Raw genomic sequence first — 26,782 nt, 5'->3', positions numbered from 1 at the left:
TACCCACTAAAACTAAATCTTGTCATTAATATAAAACAGACATTGCTAGAAAGCTCCTAGGTAATTCGCCAGAGGGCTCTCTCACCAAAGATAGTTCTGCCATCTCCATTGAGAAGTTTTGGACACCTGCAACTAAGATGGCCTTCTGAAATACCTGTGACCTCAGAATCTTGTGACATAGACAATTACATTCCAAAGAACAGAACTTTAGAAAACAATGCATTTCTTTAAAAGCATTAAAGGATAAGAAATTGGTTTGAAAGAATTATACTTACATGTAAACATAATTCGCTGGGTACAGAAGTTATCACATTCAGGTCACTTTTGAACACTGATATGTTAGCAGGCTGATTGGCAGCCACATTGGAAAGAATCTTAGTGCCTGTCTGCTGAAAATCAGGGGAGTGTGCAGGACTGTCCTGAATTCCACAGTGACTGATGGCTATGACTTCTGGCACTGGACATGAGAGTGTATCTTCAGCACAGGAAGAAAATGGAGAGTCTATGCTTTGGATATCCTTCTGGCTCTCAGGATAGACGCTAGTTATGCTATGCTCCTGATAGAGCAAGTTTCTTAATTTTTCATCTAGAGTTTTAATTCGGTTATCTGCAAACTCCATTTTTGGAGGTCTTTCCCCATCTGATTCCAGGACAGTAGTGGGCAGAAATGTAGTCGGTTCAAGGCTGGGGGTCTGAGTGGGAATGACTGTCTTAGGAGAACTTGCTTCAGTGTTCACTGTGGTTTTTTCTCCTTCTTGAGAAATAAACTCTGCATCCATAGTTGGTTGCTGCACTGATAAGGACTGAGGCCTTTGATCAGAAATAAATGCTGAAGTTTTAAGAGCATTACCAGCAATCTGAGTTGACTCGCCAGAAGGTGCCGTAATTACATTAGCCTGACTGGTAGCCTGGTGACATGGATACACAGGTAGAAATATTCTTGCTTGGTTGGTTAGTCCCTCACATTCAACTGGAACTGTACAAACTGACGTCGCAGTATAAGTGGAACTACTAGCAGCTGGCACCATTCTATGCCTGTCGTCTTCCACTTGAGAAAGTAGAGATGACTGCTTAGTTTCTACACTGGCACATTCAGAAATCTTACCATCCACCACATCCTTATGCTCTGACTTGGAGGTGAAAAGTGCACGCTGGCATGCGTTATTTTCTATAGTGAGCAGTGTGTCCTGTGATATTTCCTTATTATTTGTTTTTCTTGGACCTGGAACAATAATAAAGAATGGCTAAGCAGATATTGGTAAGTACAAAGCATGGACTACTATCCAACTCAGAAGAGAGAGGAAGAGCAAGGGGCAAATGAAAACTTGTGTGAAAGTACTTTTTCTTTGTGTGTGTGAAAGTACTTTTGTAAATAAGACTCAAAATACACAGAATTCAACCTGTCAAGGAAAAAAATTTTCTTTTTAAAATAAATATTAAATAAAAACAGCTTAAGTTACACCCTACTATTAAGCATCTTCAAAAATGTTTATGAAAATTCTCATAAGCACAAAATACCCATGAAAACGAGTTAAAGATATGGTCCAGCCCTGACGGGTGTGGCTCAGTTGGTTGGGCATCATCCCGTGCACCAATAGGTTGCCGGTACAATTCCTGGTAAGGCAGGTGCCTGGGTTGCAGGCTTGATCAGGCCTGTAGAAGACAACCGATCGATGTTTCACTCTCTCCCTCTCCATTCCTCTCTCTCTAAAATCAATGAAAAAAAATCTAAAAACAAAAAAAGGTACAGTTCATATTTGTACCCCCAAACTGCAAGTCTGAATAAAGTTGGCAGAGAATGAGTGCTTACTAGAAAGTGGATACAGCCCAGGAACTGTAGACATGGAGGACTGCTGAAAAGAAGATTGAGCCTCACGGTTTCTTATTGTTTGATTGATACAGAATCGCCAGCGACCAACTGGGGATGACTGAGGAGCAGATTCACCTGTAGAAAAAATTAGCAAAATTTAATATACTAAGCAATTGTCAGTACGTTTACCTTACTGACAACGGAAACCAGGTTAAAACACCAATTTTTCTTATATCTCCATTTCCAACAACACTACGATATGTGTAATTTGTAAGAACAAACCTCCCAATCCTGACAAATAGTCTAAAGAATTAAGCACAGCCTGGCTGGTGTGGCTCAGTTGGTTGAGTGTCAAACCATGCACCAAGAGGCTGCAGGTTCGGGGACACATGGCCTAGTTGCGGGCAGGATCCCCAGTAGGGGGCATGCAGGAGGCAGTTGATGGATGTCTTTCTCTCATCAATGTCTCTGTCTCTCTCTCCCACTCCCTTCCTCTCTCTCTAAATTCAATAAAAACATAATTTAAAATTTTTTTTAAAGAATTAAACGTAAGTCTTCTTTAGAGAAAGATTTTAGATTCTACTGAAACAAACATATCAATAGCAGTTAGAAGCAGGGCACTTTTAGGGGGGGAAGGAAAGCACTTTTACCATTAAGACCTACATTTCCTGTTCTATATCCTGATTATGGTGGTGCTTACAGAAATCTACACTGAGTATTAAAATTTAGAGAGCTGGCCCAGCTGGCGAGGCTCATCCCCAGCAGGGGGCGTGCAGGAGGCAGCTGATCAATGACTCTCTCACCATTGATGTTTCTCTCTCTCTCTCCTCCTTTCCCTTCCTCTCTCTGAAATCAATAAAACATATTTTTTAAAAATTTACAGAACTGTACACCAAAAGCAAAAAGTCCATTTTACAGTATGACAGCTTTAAAAAAAATAAAATAGGCCCCTACATCCTTGCTTCTACTTTTTAAACTTATTCAAATAAGTAATTTTCATTTAAATGTTGCCCTAGTTTGTCAGCCATAAATCTACTCCGACTCCTGCTAATGAGAAAAAGAATATAGAGGAGGACCCTGGCGTTCTAACACAAATTAAATTTCAGAGTAATGGTATCTGGATCCATGACTCGCACACCACCTGTTGCTTCTTCATGTCATTATAATTCCTTCAGGAGTCATTTGTCTATGGCTTTTCTCCCCCTCCCAGATACTCTAAATATACCCATGACCAGAGCTAAGAAGAATGGAGAAATAAAGTCATCAGAAAGAAAACAGAGCGCCCCATTTTTTAGTCCCTGGAAATTTATCTGGTATCTGATTGACAAAAGCTTTAGTGATCAGAGCAAGTAGAAGCATATCACTGGTGGAATAAAATCACAATATCAATGACTATTAAAACATGAGGCAAACTTAGAACATAATGATTTTAGTTAAGAACATTTCTCTACATCTCACATCAGGGGGGAAAAAACTTACCAATCATGTTCAAACAGTAAAGCTGTTAAAGGTCATCAGTACAGTGACTGCTTTTCTGGTAACATACCATAAGGCAACCCGGAAATAAATTAATCAGATAACGAACTAACACGTGAAGGAGATTTGGAGAATGGTTTTACTCCTTATTATACTTTCTTCTGGGCTATAAAGTCCTTTAAGAGTGTGGGAAAACCTACATTAACAACTGATTGAATTCTTTTACTGGCTAACATCTTTCCCAATGAAGGTGACTAAATTAAAGTTTCCAAATATCCTGTTTCAAATGCCAAATGGTAAATTTTATTAAATATACTTACTGCTGGTTTGAGTGGATGCAGAATTTATCTGTACTTGTTCAGATGATCCTGTCTGAATTAAAAATGAATAGATAAATAAAGAAGTTCCTGATACATATCCCAGAAGACCTATTTGCTAAATAATTGCTCTTACTTGGCTACTGTTGGATTCCACGGCAATAGAGTCAACTCCAGTGGTTCTCTCTGCAGCAGAGTTGACATGAAGAATCTCATGGGCTTGACCTACAATAGCCCTCAATTCTTCAACAAATTTTTCTTTCTCACTATCCAGCACAAAGTTATCTTCAACCTGTTCAAAAGTAAAAGTAAGTCTATACACGAGAATGAATTTAGTTTCTTCAAAATTATAATACTGTATCTACCAATGGTGACTACCCTAAAGAAAAATCAATAAAAATCAATTATTTAGATCAAATGCCACAATAGAATTAACAAAGACCAGGAATAAAATGCAACATAACATATTAAATTATTCTATTTTGAGACCACTGACATTTGTCAGGTTGGCATTACCTACAAGAGAAGAAGCCAGCATTTTAAAAACGATCTGGCATTCCATAAATTGTTATTTGAAGGACATAACTAAGGCAATGTTTATATTAAAAACTAGATGTCCAAACTGAAAAGCTTTTAAATCACAAATCACAAAATGAAGCATGTCTAAAGTTGATAAAGAATGCACTGGAGACAGTTCAGAAAACACTATGCTAAACAAGAGGCAGAACAAAGAATATTTTAACTTTTAAAATGTTTAATTCTGCTTAGCCAGGAATGTATCTCCACATAAAACTGGCAGAAACAAAAGCATTATGTACTCTTCCTGCCTCCCTAGCCCATCCCCATTTTTAAATAACAAAAAAATATGCCCTGGCTTATGTGGCACAGTTAGTTGGGCGTCCTGCCATGCAACAAGAGTTTACTGGTTCAATTCCTGTTCAGGGCACATGCCCAGGCTGTGTGCTCATACCCAGTAGAGGCCTGCAGGAGGCATCTGATCGGTTTTATCCTCTCACATTCATGTTTCTCTCTTCTCCCTTCCTCTCTCTCAAAAAAATCAATAAACCATTCTTAAAAAATAATAAATAAGCAATGGAAAAATACTAACTTAAGCCTAACAACTCAAATATGAAAACTAAATGAAATAATGAACATTATTAAAATATTGAAATATAAGAAGTTATATCAGTAGCTAACACATTAGAATTACGTGGGGAACTTTATAAACTACTGATGCTTAGACCTCAACTCCAAAGATACCGATTTAATTATGGACCTAAGGAATTGTTTTTATTAAAACTCTTCAGGTGATTTTAAAATGCAGCAAGGGATAAGAACCACTGACCTAAAACATCTCTTAATGAAACACCTTCATATTTTGCAGATAAATATACTGAAACCAGAGGAAGTACACTGACTTCCTCTTGATCATAACCAATTTTGCTCTGTACAAATTTTAAAAACAGTACCCTAAAAAAAAAGATGCCTGAATAAATGGGGGAAGAGTTACAGGGAGAAAAAGAACACTACAAGGAAAATCATTTGGTTTTATTGTACTTACCATATAGTCTGCAATATCCTCTGGTGCATCACCATCAGCATCAAACTTGAAGGTGACCATCTTGTTATTGTGTGTCTCCAGTTGACATTCTACCATGTTATCTCCAGAGGTTGACACCTGGGCAAAAACATTTCACCACCAGATTAAGAATCAATAATTATAGGAAGAATCAACATAGTTAAAATGGCTCTCTTACCCAAAGCAATATACAGATAATGTGATCCCCATCAAAATCTCAATGGCATTTTTTAAGGAAATAGAACAAAAAATCATCAGATTTCTATAGAACCACAGATGACCCTGAATAGCCAAAACAATCTTAAGAGAAAAAAACCCCAAAGCTGGAACTATCACACTCCCTGACTTCAAATTTTACTACAAAGTGCCAATAATCAAAACAACATGGTATAGGCAGAAAAACAGACGCACAGACCAGTGGAATAGAATCGAGAGCCCAGAAATACGCTCATATGTATATGGGCAAATAATTTTCCACAAAGAAGACAAAAACATACAATATAAAAAGGAAAGCCTGCCCGGCAGAGCATGGCTCAACAGTTGAGTGTCGACCTGGGATCCAGGCGATCAGGGTTCGATTCCCGGTCAGGGCACATGCCCGGGTTGCGGGCTGCAGCCAATCAATGACTCTCTCATCATTGATGTTTCTATATCTCCCTTTCCATCTCCTTTCCTCTCTCTGAAATCAGTAAAGATATATATATATATATATATATATATATATATATATATATATATATATATAAAAATATATATATTTTTTTAAAAAAGGAAAGCCTCTTCAATTAATGGTGCTTGGAAAATTGGAAAGCCACATGCAAAAGAATGAAACTAGCCCAGCCTGCATGGTTCAATGGTTGAGTGAAGACCCATGAACCAGAAGATCAGAGTTTGATTCCCAGTAGGAAACATGCCTGGGTTGCAGGCTTGAACACCAGTAGGGGTTGTGTACGAGGCAGCTGATCAATGACTCTATCATCATTGATGTTTCTATCTCTCCCTCTCTCTGAAATCAATAAAAAATATTAAAAAAAGAATGAAACTAGACTATTTGTAACCATATACAAAAATTAACTCAATATGGATCAAAGACCTAAATATAAGACCTGAAACAATAAATTACATAGAAAAACACATAAGTATTAAACATGGGACAAAATGGGTGGATCTTGAGAAAATCATGCTAAGTGAAATAAATCACACAAAAAAGGTCAAGAACCACATGATTTCACTCATGTGGGATAGGAAACTGAAAGCAACAAATGAACAAATAAGACAAGCGAACAAAAACTAATAGATGCAGATAACAATATGGTGGTTACCAAAGGGAAAAGGGGTGGGGGAGGTAGTAAGGGTAAAGGGGGTCAAATATATGGTGATGGAAGATCTGACATCGCATGGTAAACACACAATGCAGTATACATAAGACATTATAGAATTGTAAACTTGAAACCTGTATAATTTGTTTTTGTTAATCCTCAATTGAAGATATTTTCCCATTGATTTTTAGAGAGAGTGGAAGGGAGGGAGGGAGGGAGGGAGGAAGGGAGGGAGGGAGAGAGAGAGAGAGAGAGAGAGAGAGAGAGAGAGAAACATCGATGTGAGAGAGACACATCAACTGGTTGCCTCCCACATGTAGGATGGAAACTGTAACCCAGGCACATGCCCTTGACTGGGAATTGAATCCATGACCCTATGGTGTGGAGGCCTATACTCTAACCACTTAGCAACACCGGCCAGGGTGAAACCTATTTAATTTTATTAACCAATGTCACATGAATAAATTTAATGAAAAACTTTTTCAAGAGTCAATCATAAAACAAGAGTCAAGGAGGGAAGATGGCGGCACTGAAGAGAAGCAGATCGTCCTTGCTCCGAGGCAAGGACTGTATTTACAGCTAAAATACTGCGTAGCTAGCTTGGAAAAACAAGAGAAATATACCCGATTGGAAATATTTCAACTAAGGAACACTGAAGAAACATCACAGAGTCTGGTAAGAGGGGGAGATGTAGAAAGCAGGAGTCCCCCCTGAAACTAGTGCTGGGCTGTGAGGCCTGATGGTTAGAGGCAGCAAAGCTCCCTCCCCATGGGAGTGTGGACTGGTATCCAAAAGCATGGATCTTAAACCCGGAGCAGAGCAGAAGGGAAGGAGAGCCCGAGCAGGGCGGGCAGAAGGAGCCAGAGGAACAGTGTGCCTGAGAGGAGGGGACCACAACTTCCCAGAGAAACAACAGGCCTAATGGCGGCAGAAGGGGCAGGAGACTCACCCCGGTACTGACTGCAGGAAAGGCTGTCCCATAGGGTGTGGCTTCTGAATAGAAAGGGGCCAGAGGGACACACCCAGCAGCCACCTACAGGGACGCTCTGCTTTCCTGTAAGGCATTGTATAGAGCCGCAGAAAGCATTTGAACTGTGTCACATGGGGAAGGGGAAGAGAGACCTCCCACAGCGAGAAGGAGGGAGAGGGAGAGGGAAAGGGAGAGGGAGAGGGAGGGAGGGAGAGGGAGGGAGGGAGAGGGAGAGAGAGAGAGAGGGAGGGAGAGGGAGGGAGGGAGGGAGGGAGAGGGAGAGAGGGAGAGAGGGAGAGAGGGAGAGAGGGAGAGAGGGAGAGAGGGAGAGAGAGAGGGAGAGAGGGAGAGAGAGAGAGAGAGAGAGAGAGAGAGAGAGAGAGAGAGAGAGAGAGAGAGAATGAATATGAATCAGAGCCACCAGAAGACTGGTCTCCAGTCGCTGGAGTTGCAAGTGGGGCAGATCGGGTCTCCAACCCCCAGAACTGCCGGTGGGGTGAGTAAGAGATTTTTGACCTGCTCTGAGTGGAGCCACAATAGTGCACAAGGAGCTGCCCCAGCTTCAGTGAGACCAGCTATGCAAGGCACCTGAGTGGGGCTGACTTTGTTACCTATCCTGTTTGGTACTGAGGCGCAGTGGCACCGGGACCTCATAAGGGCAGGTTCTCTGCCTGTGTTGCTTTGTGCATTTTTGAGTTTTTGATTGCTGAACAGCAGTCCACCAGGCTTGCATTAGGGAGACAGACAAGCGAAAGCTGGGATTTATGTCTGCATTATGGAGAGTTTAAACTGAGCTCCCTGAGAGATTATCCAACCACCTGGGAAAGGAGGGGCGAAGCACGCCTACCTCTCCTGCAGGCTAGGAGCACCACCACAACAGGAAAGGGGCGGGTTCAGCTCACTGAAGCCCCAGATATACCCCACAGGGCACAGGCCTGAGGGGGAAGGGAGAACAGCTCACAGGAGGACATTACAAGAATAAGACTCTCAGGGGCTATTGTTTGGGAACTGGAGGAAAAGATTAAAACCCCTTCTGGGGGCTGGGCAGGCAACGTGCGCACAGGAAGATTTTTAAAATCAAACCCACTGAGCCCAGGCTACTGAAGCTGCCCATACAGAAAAGGCCACTGTATGGGGAACTAGAATTGGAGGATAAGGTAGAGACTGAGGAGTTGGCTTTGAAGCAGACTAACTTCCCCACAGTGAGTGCCTGACAGAGAAACCTCTATGTAAGGGGAGCAATATCCCCAGGTACACTAGCCATCCTGTACCCTAAAGACTCTTCAGAAGATGTTGGAGTAAGACCAGGAAACCAAAAGGGGGAGGCAAATTAGCTGACAGGTGGAGGTGGTCCACAGAGAGCCTCAGATCAGCCAACTACCTACAGACACCAGAGCCAAACCTAGACAGTTCCTGACACTGGCTGACAGACAAGTACCTCCCAGGAGACATGAAATCAGCATACAAAACAGAGAGCCTCAGACAGCATAAGCTGCCCAGATGAAACTCACCTGATTAACCTTTTTCTTTCTTTCTTTTTTTTTTTTTTTAGAAAAGAGAAAAAAAAAAATTTTCTTTTTAAAGATTTTAATTGTTTTTAAATTTTTAAAAATTTGCCTTGTGCCAGGCCGGGCGTGGCTCAGCGGTGGAGCGTCGACCTAGAATCCAGGCGATCGGGGTTCGATTCCCGGTCGGGGCACGTGCCCGGGTTGAGGGACTGATCCTCGGTCGGGGGCGTATGGGAGGCAGCCGATCAATGACTCTCTCATCACTGATGTTTCTCTCTCTCTCTCCATCTCCTTCCCTCTCTCTGAAATCAATAAAGATATTTTTTTTTAAAAAAAATTTTGTTTTGTCTTCCTTTGCTTTTTTTTTTGCTTTTTTTTTCTGCTTTGTTGTGTTTTGTTTCTTTGTTCTAGTATCAAGATTTTCTTGATATTCTCTGTTTTATTGCTGGGATGTTATCATTATAACCATAACCAATAAGTTTATTGCTTTTCTCTACTGTTTCACCCGTATCACTTATTAGACTCCTTCCTTGCCCTTGCTTTACCTCTTTTTCTCTTGTTCCACTGGTATAACTTTCTTTTCTTTCCTTTTTTCTTTTCTTTTCCTCCCTTTTTATTATCTGTATTCCTATCTTTTTGTTTGTTCGTTTGTGTTTATCTATTTTATTTTTATTTTTTTAGGCATTTTCCTATTCCTACACTCTACCCTTATTTCTTTTGCTCGCCCTTCTTTTCTTTCAGAATCTTTTCTCTGCCCCTTCTATCTTCCAGTAGCGTCTCTATTTTTTACTTTTAATTTTATCATTATTTTTAATTTTTTTACTATTATTATTGTTAAATTTTTTTTTACTATTACCAAATAATATTCCTTTTCTCTCTCTCTCCCTCTCTCTCTTTTTTTTGCATTAGCATCTGTGTTCTTGTTTTATGCTCCCAATTCTACGTTCCCTAGCAATGTTTTCATTGTGATTGTCAGGATATTTTGTAAGTTACTGTTTGTTTCCTAGCAGTTTGGTTGTGTTTTGCTTTGCCCTTTCAGCACCTGTAGAACAGCTAACATGATGTGGTTGTGGCTGAGCCTCATAGTTCACCAACTTCAGAGAAGAATCCTCCCAAGAAGGGGTCAACAAAAATCTAGACCCAATCACAATAAGAGAGCCCAAAGAACCCACAAAAGAAACACCAACAAAAGGGACACACATAGAGCAAATAGCTCAGAAGAATAAGAAAAACACATCTCTGGGTCCCATTGGACATTCACTACAAAATCCCACCACACAAGACTAGGAGACAGCAAATATATCCAATACACAGATGCAAACACTAAGAGCCACCAAAATGGAGAGACAAAGAAACAACCTCTAAAGTACAGAACAGGAAAAATTGCCAGAAAAAGACCTTGATGAGATGGAGTTAAGCAAGTTATCAGAAATAGAGTTCAGAGTAATGGATATAAAAATGCTCAAGGAAATTAATGAGAACCAAAAGACACTTAAAGGAAAGGTCCAGGAATTTAGTGAAAAACATGAAAAAAAGAGCTAGATATGATAAATAAGAACCAGGCAGAAATGAAGAATACTATAACTGATATCAAGAATATGCTGAAGGAATTAAAAGCAGGCTCAATGAAGCAAAGGACAGAATAAGTGAATTAGAAGATAAGGTAGGGAAAAAACACTCAACCAGAGCAGCAAAAAGAAAAAACACTTAAGAAGCATGAGGGCAGTTTAAGGGAACTTTGGGACAACATAAAGGGAAACAACTTTTGCATCATAGAGGTCTCTGAGGGGGAGGAAATCAGCAAGGGATAGAGAACCTGGTGGAGGAATTAATGATAGAAAACTTCCCTATGCTGATGAAGGAGAAAGGCACACAAGTTCAGGATGCACAGAGGGTTCCAAACAAGAGGAACCCAAAGAGACCCACTCCAAGACACATCATAATTAAAATGGCAAATGTTAAGTACAAAGAAAGAATATTAAGGGCTGCAAGAGAGAGATAAGCAGTGACCTATTAGGGAACCCCCATAAGGCTGACAGCAGATTTCTCAACAGAAACACTTCAGGCCAGAAGAGAGTAGCAAAAAGTTCTCAAAGCAATGAAAAGCAAGAACCTGCAACCAAGACTGCTTTATCCAGCAAGGCTATCATTTAAAATTGAAGGTGAAATAAAGAGCTTCACAGACAAAATAAGGCTAAAGGAGTTCAGTACCACAAAACCAGCATTGTAAGAAATGCTAAAGGACTGCTTTAAGAAGAAGAAATTGAGAGAAAGGTACATCAGCATAAAGGGGAAAAAATGGCATTAAATAAGTATATATCAATAGTAACCATAAATGTAAATGGAATATATACTCCAATTAAAAGACATAGGGTAGCTGAATGGCTAAGAAAGCATGACCCATATATATGCTGTCTACAAGAGACCCATGTGAGAGCATAACATTCACACTGGCTGAAAGTGAAGGGATGGAAAATAATATTCCATGCAAATGGAAACAAAAAAACCAAACTGGAGTAGCAATTCTTATTTCTGACAAAATAGGCTTCAAAATAAAGACCATAACAAGAGACAAAGAAGGTCACTACATAATACTAAAGGGATCAATCCAACAGGAGGACATAACTCTTATAAATATATCTGCACCGGGAGATAAAACAAGATGGCGGAGTAGGTAACAGCTGCACCCGCCGCCTCCCACAACCACATCAAAATTACAACTAAAATATAGAGCCATTATCACTCAGAGCCTCCTGAAATCTAGATGAACAGAAGTCCTAAAACCAGGGAACTGAAAAAGCATTGAGACTGGTAGGACGGGCGGAGATGTGGCCAGGGGCCAACACCTGGTGCCACAGTTTAAAACCAGGAGGGATATCTCCGCGGAGGAGGTTTCCTGGAGAGGTGGGGGGTCCCAGCCCCACACCAGGCCCCCAGTCCAGGGCTCCAGGGCCGGGAAGAGAAATTCCCACAACTTCGGGCTGTGAAAAGCAGCGGGGAATGTTGCTGAAAATCCCAGAGGCTGCGGGAGACCCAGGCAGCTCCCCTTAAAGGAACCACACACGGACTCACTCAGACCCGCTCCCTCTGAGCCCCAGCGCCCACAGCAGCTTGAAAGGAACCTGGGACACTTGGGGAGGAACTAACCTGCCTGAAATTGGGGTGAGTGCTGGAGGGGGAGCTTCCTCCCAGACAGAAGAGCTGGCAGAGGCCATTGCTCTTTTGGCAAGCCCTCCCCCCACACAACTGGCAGGCAGGCACCATATTTGAATGCCCAGGACCCGACTCACAACTTTGGCCCCGCCCAGGTGATTCCCGGAGGACTCGCCCCTCCCTACCTGCAAGTTCATCCAGGCCATTTCCAGTGGCTTTTCTGCGCAAGTGGCCTCTCGAGCCTCATGCTTAGGACTTCCCTAAATCCTCTAAAACAAGCAGCAGAGTGCCCAATACGGCTTGATAAGCGGCCCAAGGCCTGGGACTAGCCGCAGGCTGCATTGGCTCACAGCTTGGCCTCTCCTGGACAACGCCAAGCCCAGCCCAAGTAGCAGCCATCTACGGTTTGCTGTGTAGCTCATGCTGGGTGGCCCTGGGCAAGGCCTTGGCAGATGCCGACTTTGTACCTCCAGGGAAGCCCCAGAGACAATGCACCTGGTGGATAGACTCAACCACGCTAGATTACAACCCTACCACATCCACGAGTGACACACTCAAGGGGCGCACTTGGTGAACACCAAAGCCCCACTGAAGTAAATCCTACTCCATAGGGGTGTCTCCATCACAGCAGCTCTTTGGCTGTTCTTGCAGCTGGTCCTCACAGCTGATTGGCCGGGGGCTCAATTCTTCCCAGTAACGCCAACAGGAACCAAGCCTCCACTACAACAGGTCAAAGCCCACAGCCCACACAGGGGAACACCTAGAAGGCCCAGCTCAGGTGACTAGGGAGGCTGAGCCACTGGACCCTACAGGACACCTACTACACAAAGGCACTCTACAAATTCCAGGAGACATAGCAGCTCTACCTAATACATAGAAACAAACACCTGGAAGCAGCCAAAATGTGGAGGCAAAGAAACATGTCACAAAGGAAAGAACAGAAGAAATCTCTAGAAGAGGAACTAAATGAAATAGAACCAAGCATGCTAACAGATACAGCGTTCAGAATTTTGTTTATAAGGATGTTTAAGCATACTATTAGGGAAATAACTGAGAACATCGATAACATAATAAAGTACCAATTTGAAATGAAGGCTACACGAACTGAAATGAAGAATAATTTACAGGGCATCAACATAGAGAAGACGACGCTGAGAATCAAATCAGCAATTTGGAACATGAGGAAACAAAAAACACCAAACCAGAAGAGCAAAAAGAAAAAAGAATCCAGAAATATGAAAATAGTATAAGGAGCCTCTGGGACAACTTCAAGAGGCCCAACATTTGTATTACTGGCGTGCCAGAAGGGAAAAAAGAGAGCAAGAAATGGAAAACCTATTTGAAAAAATAATTACAGAAAACTTCCCCTACCTGGGGAAAGAAATAGACTTACAAGTCCAGGAAGCACAGAGGGTCCCAAACAAGAGGAATCCAAAGAGGCCCACAGCAAGATACATCATAATTAAAGTGCCAAAGGTTAAAGACAAAAAGAGAATCTTAAAAGCAGCAAGAGAAAAGCAGTTGGTTACCTACAAGAGAGCACCCATACGACTGTCAGCTGATTTCTCCACAGAAACCTTGCAGGCCAGAAGGGAGTGGCAAGAATTATTCAAAGTGATGAAAAACATGGAACTACAACCAAGATTGCTCTACCCAGCAAAGCTATCATTTACCACTGAAGGTCACATAAAGAGCTACTCAGACAAGGAAAAGCTAAAAGAGTTCATCACCACCAGACCAGAACTACAGGAAATGTTGAAGGGTCTTCTTTAACAAGAAGCTAATGAACAAAAGAATCTGACGAACTAATTAGATCCAGAGACATTGACGCATGCAACAGATGATGATATTTCAAAGGAAAGAGGGAAGGAAGGTGGAGGCTGGGAAGACATTAACCGAGGAAGTTATATGCATATAAGCATAACCCAGGGACACAGTCAATAAACGGGGTGAAGGCCTGGGAAGAGGGTGGGAGCGAGGGGGAGGGCGTCAATTGGGGGAAAAAATGGGACACCTGTAATACTGTCAACAATAAAGATTAATTTAAAAATATTTATGTATGTATGTATATATATATACACACACACACATATATGTGTATATATATACATATGTGTGTGTATATATATGTATATGTGTATATATATCTATATATCTGTCTCTATCTTTATCTCTATATATCTGCACCCAATATAGGAGCACCTAAATATATAAAATTTCTTGGTCGATTTTATGGGGGAGACAGACAGCAACACAATCATAGTGTGCAACCTTAATGCCTTACTGTGATCACTGGACAGATCATCAAGACAAAAAAAAAAGTCAACAGGGAAACAGAGACCTTAAATAACAAACTAGATCTAATGGATTTAATTGACATTTACAGAATATTTCATTCCAAAGCAGCAGAATACACATTCGTCTCAAGTGCACATGGGATATTCTCAAAAACAGACCACATGTTAGTGCACAAAGGAAGTCTCTACAAGTTCAAGAAGACTGAAATGATATCAAGCAATTTCTCGGATCACAACAGTATGAAACTAGAAATCAACTACTATAAAAAAAACTCAAAAATATTAAAAAACATGGAGGCTGAATAGAATGTTATTAAACAATGAATGGGTTACCAATGTGATCAAGGAAGAAATCAACAACTTCCTGGAAAAAAACAGAAATGAACAGACAACAACCCAAAATCTATGAGACACAGCAAAAGCAGTCCTGAGAGGAAAGTTCATAGCAGTACAAGCATACCTCAAGAACAAAAAAAACCCCACCTGTACTAAACCATCTAACACAACAACTAAAAGAAGTAGAATAAGAACAGGAAGAAAAGCCGTGAGGAAGTAGAAGGAAAGAAACAATAAAGATCAGAGCAGATATTAATGACATAGAGACTTAACGAACAATACAAAAACAATCAATGTAACCAAGAACTGGTTCTTTGAAAACATAAGTACGATAGATGAACCTTTAGTCAGATTCATGAAGAAAAAAAGAGAGAGGACCCAAATAAGTAAAATCAGAAATGAAAGAGGATTTATAACAACTGACCCAACAGATATACAAAGGATTGTAAGAAAATACTATGAGCTATTATATGCCAACAATCTGGACAACATGGGGGAAATGCACAAATTCCTAGAAACACACAGTCTTCCAAAGCTGAATCAGGAAGAGGCAGAAAACCTGAGTAGGCTGATAACAACTAATGAAATTGAAGCAGTAATCAAAAAACTCCTAGCAAACAAAAGTCCTGGACCAGATGGATCTACAGGCGAGTTTTACTAAACATTCAAAGAAGAATTAACACCTGTTCTCCTCAAACTATTCCAGAAAGTTCAAGAGGAGGGAAAACTCTCAAGCTCTTTTTATGAGGCCAGCATCATCCTAATCCCAAAACCAGATACACACTACAAAGAAAGAAAATTACAGGCCAATATCCCTGATGAACATAGATGCTAAAATCCTCAACAATACACTAGCAAACCAGATCCAGAAATACATTAAAAATATCATACACCACGACAAAGTGGGATTTATTCTGGGGATGCAAGGCTGGTATAATATTTGCAAATCAATAAATGTGATACAGCTCATAAACAAAATGAAGGACAAAAATCTTATGATCATATCAATAGATGTGGAAAAAGTATTCGACAAAATCCAGCACCCATTTCTGATAAAAACTCTCAGCAAAGTGGGAATAGAGGGATCACACCTCAACATAATAATGATAATGCATGACAAACCTACAGCCAACATCTTACTCAATGTTTAAAAACTAAAACGATTTCTGTTAAAAACAGGAACAAGACAGAGTTGTCCCCTTTCACCACTCTTATTCAACATAGTACTGGAAGTCCTTGCCACAGCCATCAGATAGGAAGAAAACATAAAAGGTATCCATCTTGGAAAGGAGGAAGTAAGACTGTCATTACTTTCAGATGACATGATATTGTGCATAGAAAACCCTAAAGACTCCACCAAAGTACTATTAGATTTGATAAATGAATTCGGCAAGGTAGCTGGAAACGAAATTAACACCCAGAAATCGATGGTATTTTTATACACAAATAATGAACTCTCAAAAAGAGAAACTGAAAAAATATCACATTTACCAATGCAACTAAAAAAATAAGATACCTAGGAATAAACTTAACCAAGGATGTAAAAGATCTGTACTCATTAAACTACAGGACACTGAAAAAAGAAATAGAGGAAGATATAAACAAATGGACGAATATACCATGTTCATGGATTGGAATAATTAATATCATTAAAATGTCCATACTGTTCAAAGCAATGTATAGATTCCATGAAATTCCTATTATAATACCAACGGCATATTTCACAGAACTAGAACAAATATTCCAAAAATTTATATGGAACCAAAAAAGACCCCGAATAGCTGCAGCCATCTTGAGAATGAAGAACAGAATGGGAGGAATCACTTTACTGGATATCAAACTATCCTACAAAGCCTTTGTAATCAAAAAAGCCTGGTATTGGTACAACAAAAGACATATAGATCAATGGAACAGAACAGAGACCCCAGAAATAGAGCCATGCAATTATGGTCAGTTAATATTTGACAAATGACGCCAGAACATTTAATGGAGTAAAGGCAGTCTCTTCAATAAATACTGCTGGGAAAATTGGACAGCTACATTAAAAAAAATGAAACTAGATCAACAACTTTGACCATACATAAGAATAAATTAAAAATGCATAAAAGATCTAAATGTAAGTCGCAAAACCATAAAAATCCTGGGAAAAAACATAGGCAATAAAGTCACAGGCATCTCACTTAGTGGAATTTTCACTGATAAATCACCTAGGACAAGAGAAGCTAAGGAAAAAATAAACAAATGGGACTACATCAAACTAAAAAGCTTCTGCACAGGAAAATACAAAGGAACCCCATGGTATGGGTGAACATATTTGCCAAGGATGTATCTGATAAGGGGCTAACTTCCAAAGTGTACAAAGAACTCATACAACTCACAAAGAGGAAGACAACCAAACCAATTAAAAAATGGGCAAAGGACCTGAATAGACACTTCTCCAAAGAGGACATACAGATGGCCAAGACATATGAAAAAATGTTCAACATCACTAATCATGAGAGAGATGCAAATTAAATTGTAGGCTACCATCTACAAATCAACAAATGACATGTGCTGGCGAGTATGTGGAGAAAGGGGAACCCTGGTACACTGCTGGAGGGAATGCAGACTGGTGCAGCCACTATGGAAAACAGTATGCAGGTTCCTCAAAAAATTAAAAATGGAACTGCCTTTTGATCCAGTGAGCCCACTTCTAGGAATATATCCTAAGAATCCTGAAACACTAATCAGAAAGAATATATGCACTCCTATGTTCATAGCAGCGCAATTTACAATAGCTAAGATCTAGAAAGAGCCCAAGTGCCCATCAGTAGACGAGTGGATAAAAAAGCTGTGGCACATTTACACCATGGGATACTATGCAGCTGTAAAGAAGAAAGGTCTCTTATCCTTTGGGACAGCATGGATGGACCTGGAGAGTATTATGCTAAGTGAAATAAGCCAGGCAGAGTCAAAGACAAACATCATATCATCTCACTTATTATGTGGAATCTAAGGAACTTAATAAACTGATGAACAAAATAGATTCAGTGACATGGAAGCATGGATCAGACTGACGAATCTCAGAGGGAAGGTGGGCATTGGTGGGTGGCTCGGTGGGTGGGGAGAGATTAACCAAAGAATTTATATGCATATATGCATAACCCATGGACACAGACAACAGTGTGGTGAAGGCCTAGGGAGAAGAGTGGGTGTGGGTTGGAAGGGGTCAATGGGGAAAAAAGGGGACATCTGTAATATTTTGAACAATAAAACAAAACAAAAATGTCTACCTATAAAAAAAAGAGTCAATCATTATCTTCTCAGTGCAAATGGTAGAGGGAACATCTATATGAGCTCACATACAATCCGTGGAAAAAATGGTTTAAGTTTTTCAGAATCTAATAAAACTGCTTTTCCCGTGTTGAAATCCTGCCTAAACCACTATTCTATGAGAAATCCAAGGCTCAAATTACTCAGCAAAAATTAAGTTTCAAATGTGATTCTGTGGGGAAGAAAATCGAACACAACTTTTATAACAAGGCCAAGAAAAGTTGTAAGTCAGTATAGTTATCTGCAATGCAAAGATCTAAATTTGGTCATTTATTTCCAAAATTCTCTTAATACCACAAATTGACTCTTTAATCAAAAGAAAATGCATTCCTAATGAAAATGTAAACTGGTCCACCCTTTCTGAACAGTGTTCTAGCAACATGTAATCTTCATACTCTTTGACCCACTAATTCTACTTCTAGAAATATAACATAAGGAAAAAATCAGGGATATGTACAAAGGTGTATGGCTCAAGGCTGTTTGCTGCAGAAACAGAGATGGAGAGACAGACAGACACAAAGAGAGAAAGAAAGTTAGAAAAAAGACAGACTAGCAGAAAGGGACAGACAAATAGAAAGAAACAATCTAAATGAAAAACAACTGAAGGCATGATTAAATTATTATATCTCTATACAACGGACTAAGGTAGCCATTTAAAATGTTATTAAAAATTAATGACAGAATAAAATATATGTAATATGTTAAGTTTTTAAAAAGGCAGGATATAAAATTTTATATAAGGTTTAGCATCCATCCAAAACCTATACTATATTGGTTAGAGATATGGGCTTTAAAGTCCAATCTGTATTCAGATATGACTATGGCTTACTAGTTGAATGACCTTAGGCAAATTACTTTATCTCTCTAATTCTCATTTGTAAATATAAGTATATCATACAAGGTTATTAAAAAACCTAAATGATACAACAAATGTATAACATTTGGGGTGTCTACCACAAAATAATTCAATAAATTGTCACTATCACTTGTAGTATTACAATCTTAATGTAAAATATTGTACATACATACAGAATAAAAGTGATGAAACAAACTAAAACAGTAACAGGAACTATATCTGAGAGTACAAGTGATTTTTATTTTTTTCCTTACATTTTTCTTATATTTCCTAAGTTTAACAATTAATACATAATACTTTATCTGAAAAAAATTTAATGGAGGTAAAGCTAATTTAGAGAGTTTCATAACACCCTACTTCCACAGTAATATCGCCCATCCCTGACCCCCCAGACCTCTACATGCACTCTTAACCCACCCTTATTTACACACTGACCTGAAGGACAGTAAGCTGGAATTTAGTCCCTTTCTCTGGTCGAGGACAGGAAGCTCTTCTCTGTTTGATCCGATCTTGTTTGCCATTTCCACTTGGATTATCAGGGATATTGGTGTTTTCCTTCACAGCTGCCACATCATGATGTAAACTAGTAATTAAAAACATAAAAGCAAGTTTTATTCAGCTTCTCAGAAGAGACATTAATCTGTGATTCTCAAAGACTAATATATAATCCAAATCAGAGTTAACATATGAAATCCCTTCATGATTAGAATCATTTCATACTGATATTAAAATTCTAAGAAAACCTTCCAATTATGAAATCATAAATAATGAGTTTATGGAAAATAAATATTACAATAAGTTTTAAAAAGTTATGACTTCAGTATGGCCACTGTTGCTCAGTGGTCGAGCATCGGCCCATGAACCAAGAGGTCACTGGTTCAATTCCTGGTCAGGGCACATGTCTGGGTTGCAGGCTCGATTCCCCAGTAGGGGGCATGTAGGAGGCGGCCAATTGATGTTGATGTTTCTCTCTAATCAATGTTTCTATCTCTCTCCCGCTCCCTTCCTCTCTTTCTAAAATCAATAAAACCATATTTTATTTATTTAATACTCACCTGAGGGTATTTTTTCCATTGCTTTTCAGATAGAGTGGAAGGAAAGGAGGGAGGGGGAGAGAGAGAAAGAGAGAGACACATCAATGTGAAAGAGACACATTGATTAGTTGCTTTCCACACTTGCCCTGACCGGGCTGAGGATTGAGCATGCAACTGAGGTACGTGCCATTGGCCAGAATCGAACACAGGACCCTTCAGTCCTTAAACCAACGTTCTAGCCACTGAGCTAAACTGGCTAGGGCAATAAAAACATATATATTTTTTAAAAGTTATGATTTCACAATTCTGTAAATATACTAAAAGCCACTGAGTTGTATATTTTAAATGGGTGAATTTAATGCTGTGTGAATTATATCTCAATAAAGCTGTTCTAAAAAGTTATTTAAAAAAACTGAAACCATGTTGTATTTATTTGACAAACATTTTCTCACAATAGTGGAAGAGAAAGAAAAACACCACCAGTGATAGGCCTCTATGGAACCTTTTATCAGAGAACCCTGTTGATCAATTTTTAAAAAATATATCTTTATTGATTTCAGAGAGGAAAGGAGAGGAGGAGAGAGAGAGAAACATCAATGATGAGAGAGTCATTGATCAGCTGCCTCCTGCATGCCCCCTGCTGGGGATCGAGCCCGAAACCCAGGAATGTGCCCTGCCCGGGAATCCAACAACCTTGATCTCCTGGATCATAGGTTGATGCTCAACCCTTGAGCCACGCCGGCCAGGCTCTTGATCAATTTTATCTTGTTTGTTTTGAGGTTTCTTATTAGTAGATTCAAGTAATACTTCTAGAAATTAATTCTCACTCAAAATGTATCTTTTTATGTAATGAACTCAATAGGTGATAGATTAGGTGTGAAAGGCAGGAATAAGGCAGAACAACAAATTAAAACAAGATAAAAGAAAATATGGTATATATTATACAATGCAATATTATCCAGCCATGAAAAAGAATGAAATCTTGGCATTTGCGAAAGCACGGGTAGGCTTTGGGGGTATTAAGGTAAGTGAAATAAGTCAGAAAATATAAAGACAAATACATATAATCTCACTCATGTGTGAAATCTGTAAACAAGAAATAAAACCCAAGCTCATAGATACAGAGAACAGATTGCTAGTCGCCAGAAACAGGGGTGGGGTGCACGATGCAGGCAAAATAGGTGAAGGCGGTACAAACTTCCAGTTATAAAATAAATAAGTCATGGGGATGTAATGTGCAGCATGGTGACTATAGTTAATAAAGCTATATTGCATATTTTAAAGTTCCTAAGAGAGTAGATCTTAAAAGTTCTTATCACAAGGAACAAATTCTGTAACTATGTGAAGTGAGGGATGTTAACTAGATTTACTGTGGTAATCATTTCACAATATATACAAATATTGAATCATTATGTTGTATACTCGAAATATAAGGCTGTATGTCAGTTATATCTCCATATCAATTAATCAATGAAATACACCAAAATTTTGCTTTAAAAATGAAAAAGAATGATGTGCAAAAGGTTTACCATGATTAATTCTAACTTAATTGTAATTTGCAGGTTCAAATCAATATGATTATGAAAGGATAGATTAACTTTCAATTTATCCGTGTCAAGGGCATTTTTCAGGGTTTTTTTCTGTAATAAGTTTGAAGATATTCCAATAAATACAAAAATTCCAATAAATACATTTGAAACTTAAATGAGAAGATCTGTAAGCACCAAACAGATATATTTTAAATTAATTTTTAGGTAAAGTCCTCCTAAAAACTACTCATAAAGTACCTGCATAAAGATATATAAGTAAGAAGAGATAAAAATAATTCCAAAAATGTTTTTATGTCTACACAGAAAAAGCATTTTGCATAAATACAAGTGGTGGTAGAACATGCATTAATACTGCTCTTAGTTTTTTAATACACAGAGAAATAGCAGTAACAACACCTTCAGTGGATAAAAGGGATAAAATTCTAGTCAGTGAGGCTATATCATTCACATGGCAGAGCTACTTTAAAAAACTAGTTTAGGGAGTGTGGGGGGTGGGAAGAGATTATCCAAAGAACTTATATGCACATATGCATAACCCATGGACACAGACAATAGTGAGGTGAAGGCCTGGCAAGGGGCGGATGCAGGGTGGAAGAGTTGAAAGGGGGATAAAAGGGGACATTTGTAATACTTTCAACAACAAAGATAAATTTTTAAAAAAACTAGTTTAGGGTTTGGGACAAGATGACAGAAACTCAACTCTCCCTGTTTCCTCCCCTCAAAGTACAACTAAAAAGTCTGGATATAATACAATCACAGGAGGGCACTGAAGTGACTCCCCTGGATTTAAGGAAAAAGATAGCAGATTAGTGTCTCCCAATTACCTACCCAGTGACAGAAGGAAGTCCAGGTTTAGTGCCTCTCAACTCAGAGCCCAAAGGCAAAAGCAGCCCAAGTCCAGTCGTCTCTGGACCCCCCAACCCAGCAGCAGAAAGTGGTTCAGGTAAAGCCCTTTCCTCCCCTGGTGATACTGGTGGGAACTCCATCAGCAGCATGTGACTTAGAGAACTGGCCTGGGGCAGTGGGCCTAGAGAAGGGCTCTCCAATCCTTCTGTCCAGAGGTGGGGCCCAGGAGTGTCAGGTGATTCAAGGGGACCAGGATCACACTATAAGGACTCCGAAAACTAAATGGTCATTAGAACAGGGTAACTACCTGATAAACTACAATATTTAAATAGGATCTAGAGTCTCCTAATATAATATCCAAAAGGTCCAGGAGACAAATGAAAATTTCTTGTTATACCAAAAACCAGGAAAATCACAATTTGAATGTGGAAAGACAATCAACAGATGTCAAACCAGGCTCTATCAGATACTGGAATTAACTGAGAAGGATTTTAAAGAAGCCATCATCAAAATGATTCAATAAGCAATTACAGATACTCTTAAAGCACATAAAAAAAAATCTCATCAACAATAGAAGATATTAAAAAAGAACCAAATGGAAATTATAGAAGTATAAGTACAGTCATAGAAAAACATTTCATTGAATGGGCATAATAGCAGAATGAATAGGACAAAGGAAAGAATCAGTGAACTTGAAAACAGAATAGGAATTAATCTGAATGACACAGAAAAACATTAGTTTACAACTACCAAATAATAACACAATTATATATAATTCTTCTAAGCTTTTCATAGAAATAGAATGCTATGAGAACAAGAAAATGGTCAATAATTTTATAATCCATATGATCTTTATTAAAATAAAAAGTAAAAATAATACCTACAATTTTTATTGAATATACACATAAATACAAGAACACAAAATCTTCTCTAATCATGATACAGTTAGCCCCTAATGAATGCAAATACTTCAACATCCCCTTATTGTATCCATGGTATTAAATTTGAAGATACTCACCTTCGAACTAAATCCTGTTTCAGAAGATTTGCTTGTTGTTCAACTCCAACTGGTTGGGATATAGGCTGTAAATAGCACAGAAATAAAACTTGTTATGATAACAGAAAACTTCAGGCTAAAGATGAAATTTGCTATTATTTCAGAAAACATACATGATACATTTCATATTTTGGTTAACTGGCAAACCAGGCAGAATACACTATTGAATGTCTACATCAATCTTATTATTGCTTTTACTACCAAAGATAACGAAAAATAAAATGGAATAACACTCATTCATCAAGATTTTTCGTTAAGAGAGCATTGTTTTATAAGCTTTGTTTGTGTTATTTTTCAACAGAGAACACTGACATTCAGCTTCCAGTCCTCATTGTAAAACTACTCCTAAAAGAAAGAGTTACTGCCATTACACAAACAGATAAATCAATGACCCAAGCTTTAACATATTGTGTGGTCTCACTCTTTCTTGCTCTCTCTTTCACAAAACTATTGCCAACTATACCTTTGAGGCGTTAGTATCAGGGAGCTGCAATACTGATTTCTGTGAAGAAAGTATAAGCCCTCTAAGAAGGCAAATGCCAATTCTGCTGAAAAACAATTTTAAACATTTATATAATCCATCCTATGCATTGCCACTGGCAATAGCAGTTACCTTAAAATGCAAATCTACCAAAAATGATTACTTCCCTGTCCCGTTTAAGCCCCCTATGATGGCTTCTCATCTTCTATGAGGTGAAGTTATTTTGGATGGCAAATAAAGTATTCAGTGAACTAGTCCCAGTCTCATTCTCTAGCCTCTTCTCTGCCTGAAGCCACACTGAACTGTAGCTCCTATGAATAAATTGGACTTTTCCATGAACTGTGATTCTATTTATGTTCCTTCATCTCCCTGGACTATTTCAACTTTTCCTAGTCCTGTCCATTTAGCAAATATCTGGATAGAACTCCTATATTAAAAAAAAGTCTCTATTAGCCCAGGACAGTTTGGCTCTGTGGTTAAAGTGTCAGCCTGTGGACTGAAGGGCCCTGGGTTCAATTCTGGCGAAAGGCATGTGCCTTGGTTGCAGGCTTGATCCCTGGCCCTGGTTGGGGCTCGTGCGAGAGGCAACCAGCCGATGTGTCTCTCACATCAATGTGTCTCTCTCTCTCTGAAGAGCAATGGAAAAAATATCCTTGGGTGAGGATTAAATAAATAAATAAATAAATAAGCCTCTATTATAGCGGGTTCCAGACACCAACAAAATCACCTTGAAGACTCTAAAAGAACATATGCCTTAGCTCATATCTTGGTTTCTAAACTAAAAGGGACGAAGGTTCCTTGGAGAAATGGCTGATTCCAGCTCTTGGGCAAGGAAAGTACAAGATGAACCTGGATCATCTTGCTATACCAAAAAGTAAAGAACCGCTCAAAGAACGGTGGGAACATATGAAAAGCAGACAAGAACCAGCCTGAAGGGGTTCCCACTGCCCACAATTTGGGCTTCAGAGTAAATGATGAGAGTAGCAGAATATAACCCATTCAATAAAATAAGAACCCATGAGGTCATACTGAAAAAAACAAAGGAAAGCTCTTATAGTACAAAGCCAAGTAATAAATATAAGGAATGATGAAGTTAGAAAATTATCAATGGATGATAAAACTGGTGGGTGAAAGTTGGATGAGGAACAGGATATTTATAAAGTTTCAAAATATCTCCCCACAGATTGCTTATTAATTACAAAAGCAAAAAAAACGGCCACTTTACAGTAGAAGAACTTGGCAGGCAACACCATAATCAAATTTAACCTCCGTGATATTGGGACAAATTGACATCACATGCCTCCTAATATGATACGATGTGCAAAGAACACAACAACACTTACAGGTTATTCCTGACATTTAAATGCATGATCTAAATCTGAACTTGAAAAACATTCTACGCAATAACTAACCTTTAGTCTTCAAAAGTACCAAAGCTATGAAAGACAAAGGGTTGAGAAACTGTGCCAGGTTAAAGGAGACAAAAGAGACAACACAAGTAAAGGCAATGTGTGCTCTTCAATTAGATCTTGGATCAAGCGGGGGGGTGGAGGGTGGAGAAATTGCCATTAAGGATAATATTGGGACAATTAGTGAAATTTTAATGTGAACAACAGATTAAATAATGGTATTATATTCATGTTAAATTACCTGGATTGGTCATTGTATTGTGGTTAAGAAAATGTTCTTGCACTTCTAGAGAAATATTTAGGGGTAAAAGGGCATCATGTTTAGAACTAGCTCTCCCATGCTTCAGAGGGAAAATAATACATGAATGAATAGTAGATGGATTGATGGATGGATGGACGGACGCATGGATGGACACATCAACCAATAGATGGTCGATGTCATCCAGTACATGTCTTTTATCATGTCCCTCTTTATTATATATGTTTAACGTCTGAGTCCAGGGACTCTATATGATTTATCTTTGTATTCTCAGTGCCTCTTAACACAGTGCCTAACACATTTTAGGCTTCCAATAAATGCTTGAAGACAGAAGGAAATAAGAAAACGGTGACATAAGAAAAAAGGCTATGCCATAAAAATGTATGTGAGCCAGTATTACTGATCCTAGACATCAATCCAAAAGAAATAAAGGAAGAAAAAAGTACATAGTATAAAGTTTGTTTCATAGGAAATGGAAACTATGTATTTGATTGTGATATCATATACAATAAATATTACTCAGCCATAAAAAAGAAATATTACCATTTGTAGCAGCATAGATGGACCCAGAGGGTATTATGTTCAGTGAAGTAAGTCAGTCAGAGAAAGACAAATACCATATGATTTCACTTATATGTGCAATCAAAAGGACAAAATAAGTGAACAAACAATATTGAAACAGATTCATACAGAGAGCAGACTAGTGGTTGCCAAAGGAGGGAGGTTGGGGAAATGGGTGTAAGAGGTGAAGTGATTAAGAAGTACACATTGGTAGTTAGAAAACAGTCATGGGGATGTAAAAGCACAGCATAGGGAATATAGTCAATAAAATTGTGGTAACTATGTATGGTGCCAGTTGGGTACTAAAAATACTGAGGGGATCACTTTGTAAAGTATATGACTGTCTAACCACTAAGCTGTACACCTGAAACCAGTACAAAATAAAACTGAAAGAAATGAAAAAGAAAAACTGATAGCAAGTTAGTTATCCAGGAACAGGGGAAGAGTTAGGTAATTATGATCACTCACTGCATTATTGTGTGACCATTGAAAACTAATCATGAAGTCTAAGTAATGGCAGAAAAAAATTACTTAACAATGAATGAAAAAAATCATAAAACAGCCCGGCCAGTGTAGCTCAGTTGGTTGGGCATCATCCCATGTGCCAGAAGGTCGCAGGTTTGACTTCCAGTCAGGGCACATGCCTGGTTTG

General features: G+C 38.9%; 1 protein-coding gene across 1 annotated transcript in view; it reads right to left on the bottom strand.

The window, feature by feature from the left end:
- The window catches only part of WNK3 (WNK lysine deficient protein kinase 3), a 135,670-nt gene that overhangs the window by 27,942 nt on the left and 80,946 nt on the right, over positions 1-26,782 (bottom strand). Inside the window, exons 11-17 of the mRNA XM_081125312.1 lie at positions 23,382-23,446; positions 19,369-19,516; positions 5,165-5,281; positions 3,740-3,895; positions 3,607-3,658; positions 1,811-1,945; positions 276-1,222 (exon numbers count right to left, since the gene is read on the bottom strand). Of these exons, the coding sequence (XP_080981438.1) occupies positions 276-1,222; positions 1,811-1,945; positions 3,607-3,658; positions 3,740-3,895; positions 5,165-5,281; positions 19,369-19,516; positions 23,382-23,446 (1,620 nt within the window). The remainder of the gene's footprint in view (positions 1-275; positions 1,223-1,810; positions 1,946-3,606; positions 3,659-3,739; positions 3,896-5,164; positions 5,282-19,368; positions 19,517-23,381; positions 23,447-26,782) is intronic.

Source organism: Miniopterus schreibersii (assembly GCF_964146895.1).
Source record: "Miniopterus schreibersii genome assembly, chromosome: X".
Classification (NCBI taxonomy): domain Eukaryota; kingdom Metazoa; phylum Chordata; class Mammalia; order Chiroptera; family Miniopteridae; genus Miniopterus; species Miniopterus schreibersii.
The sequence above is the reverse complement of the archived record's forward strand: the minus strand, read 5'-3'. Positions and strand labels throughout refer to the sequence as shown.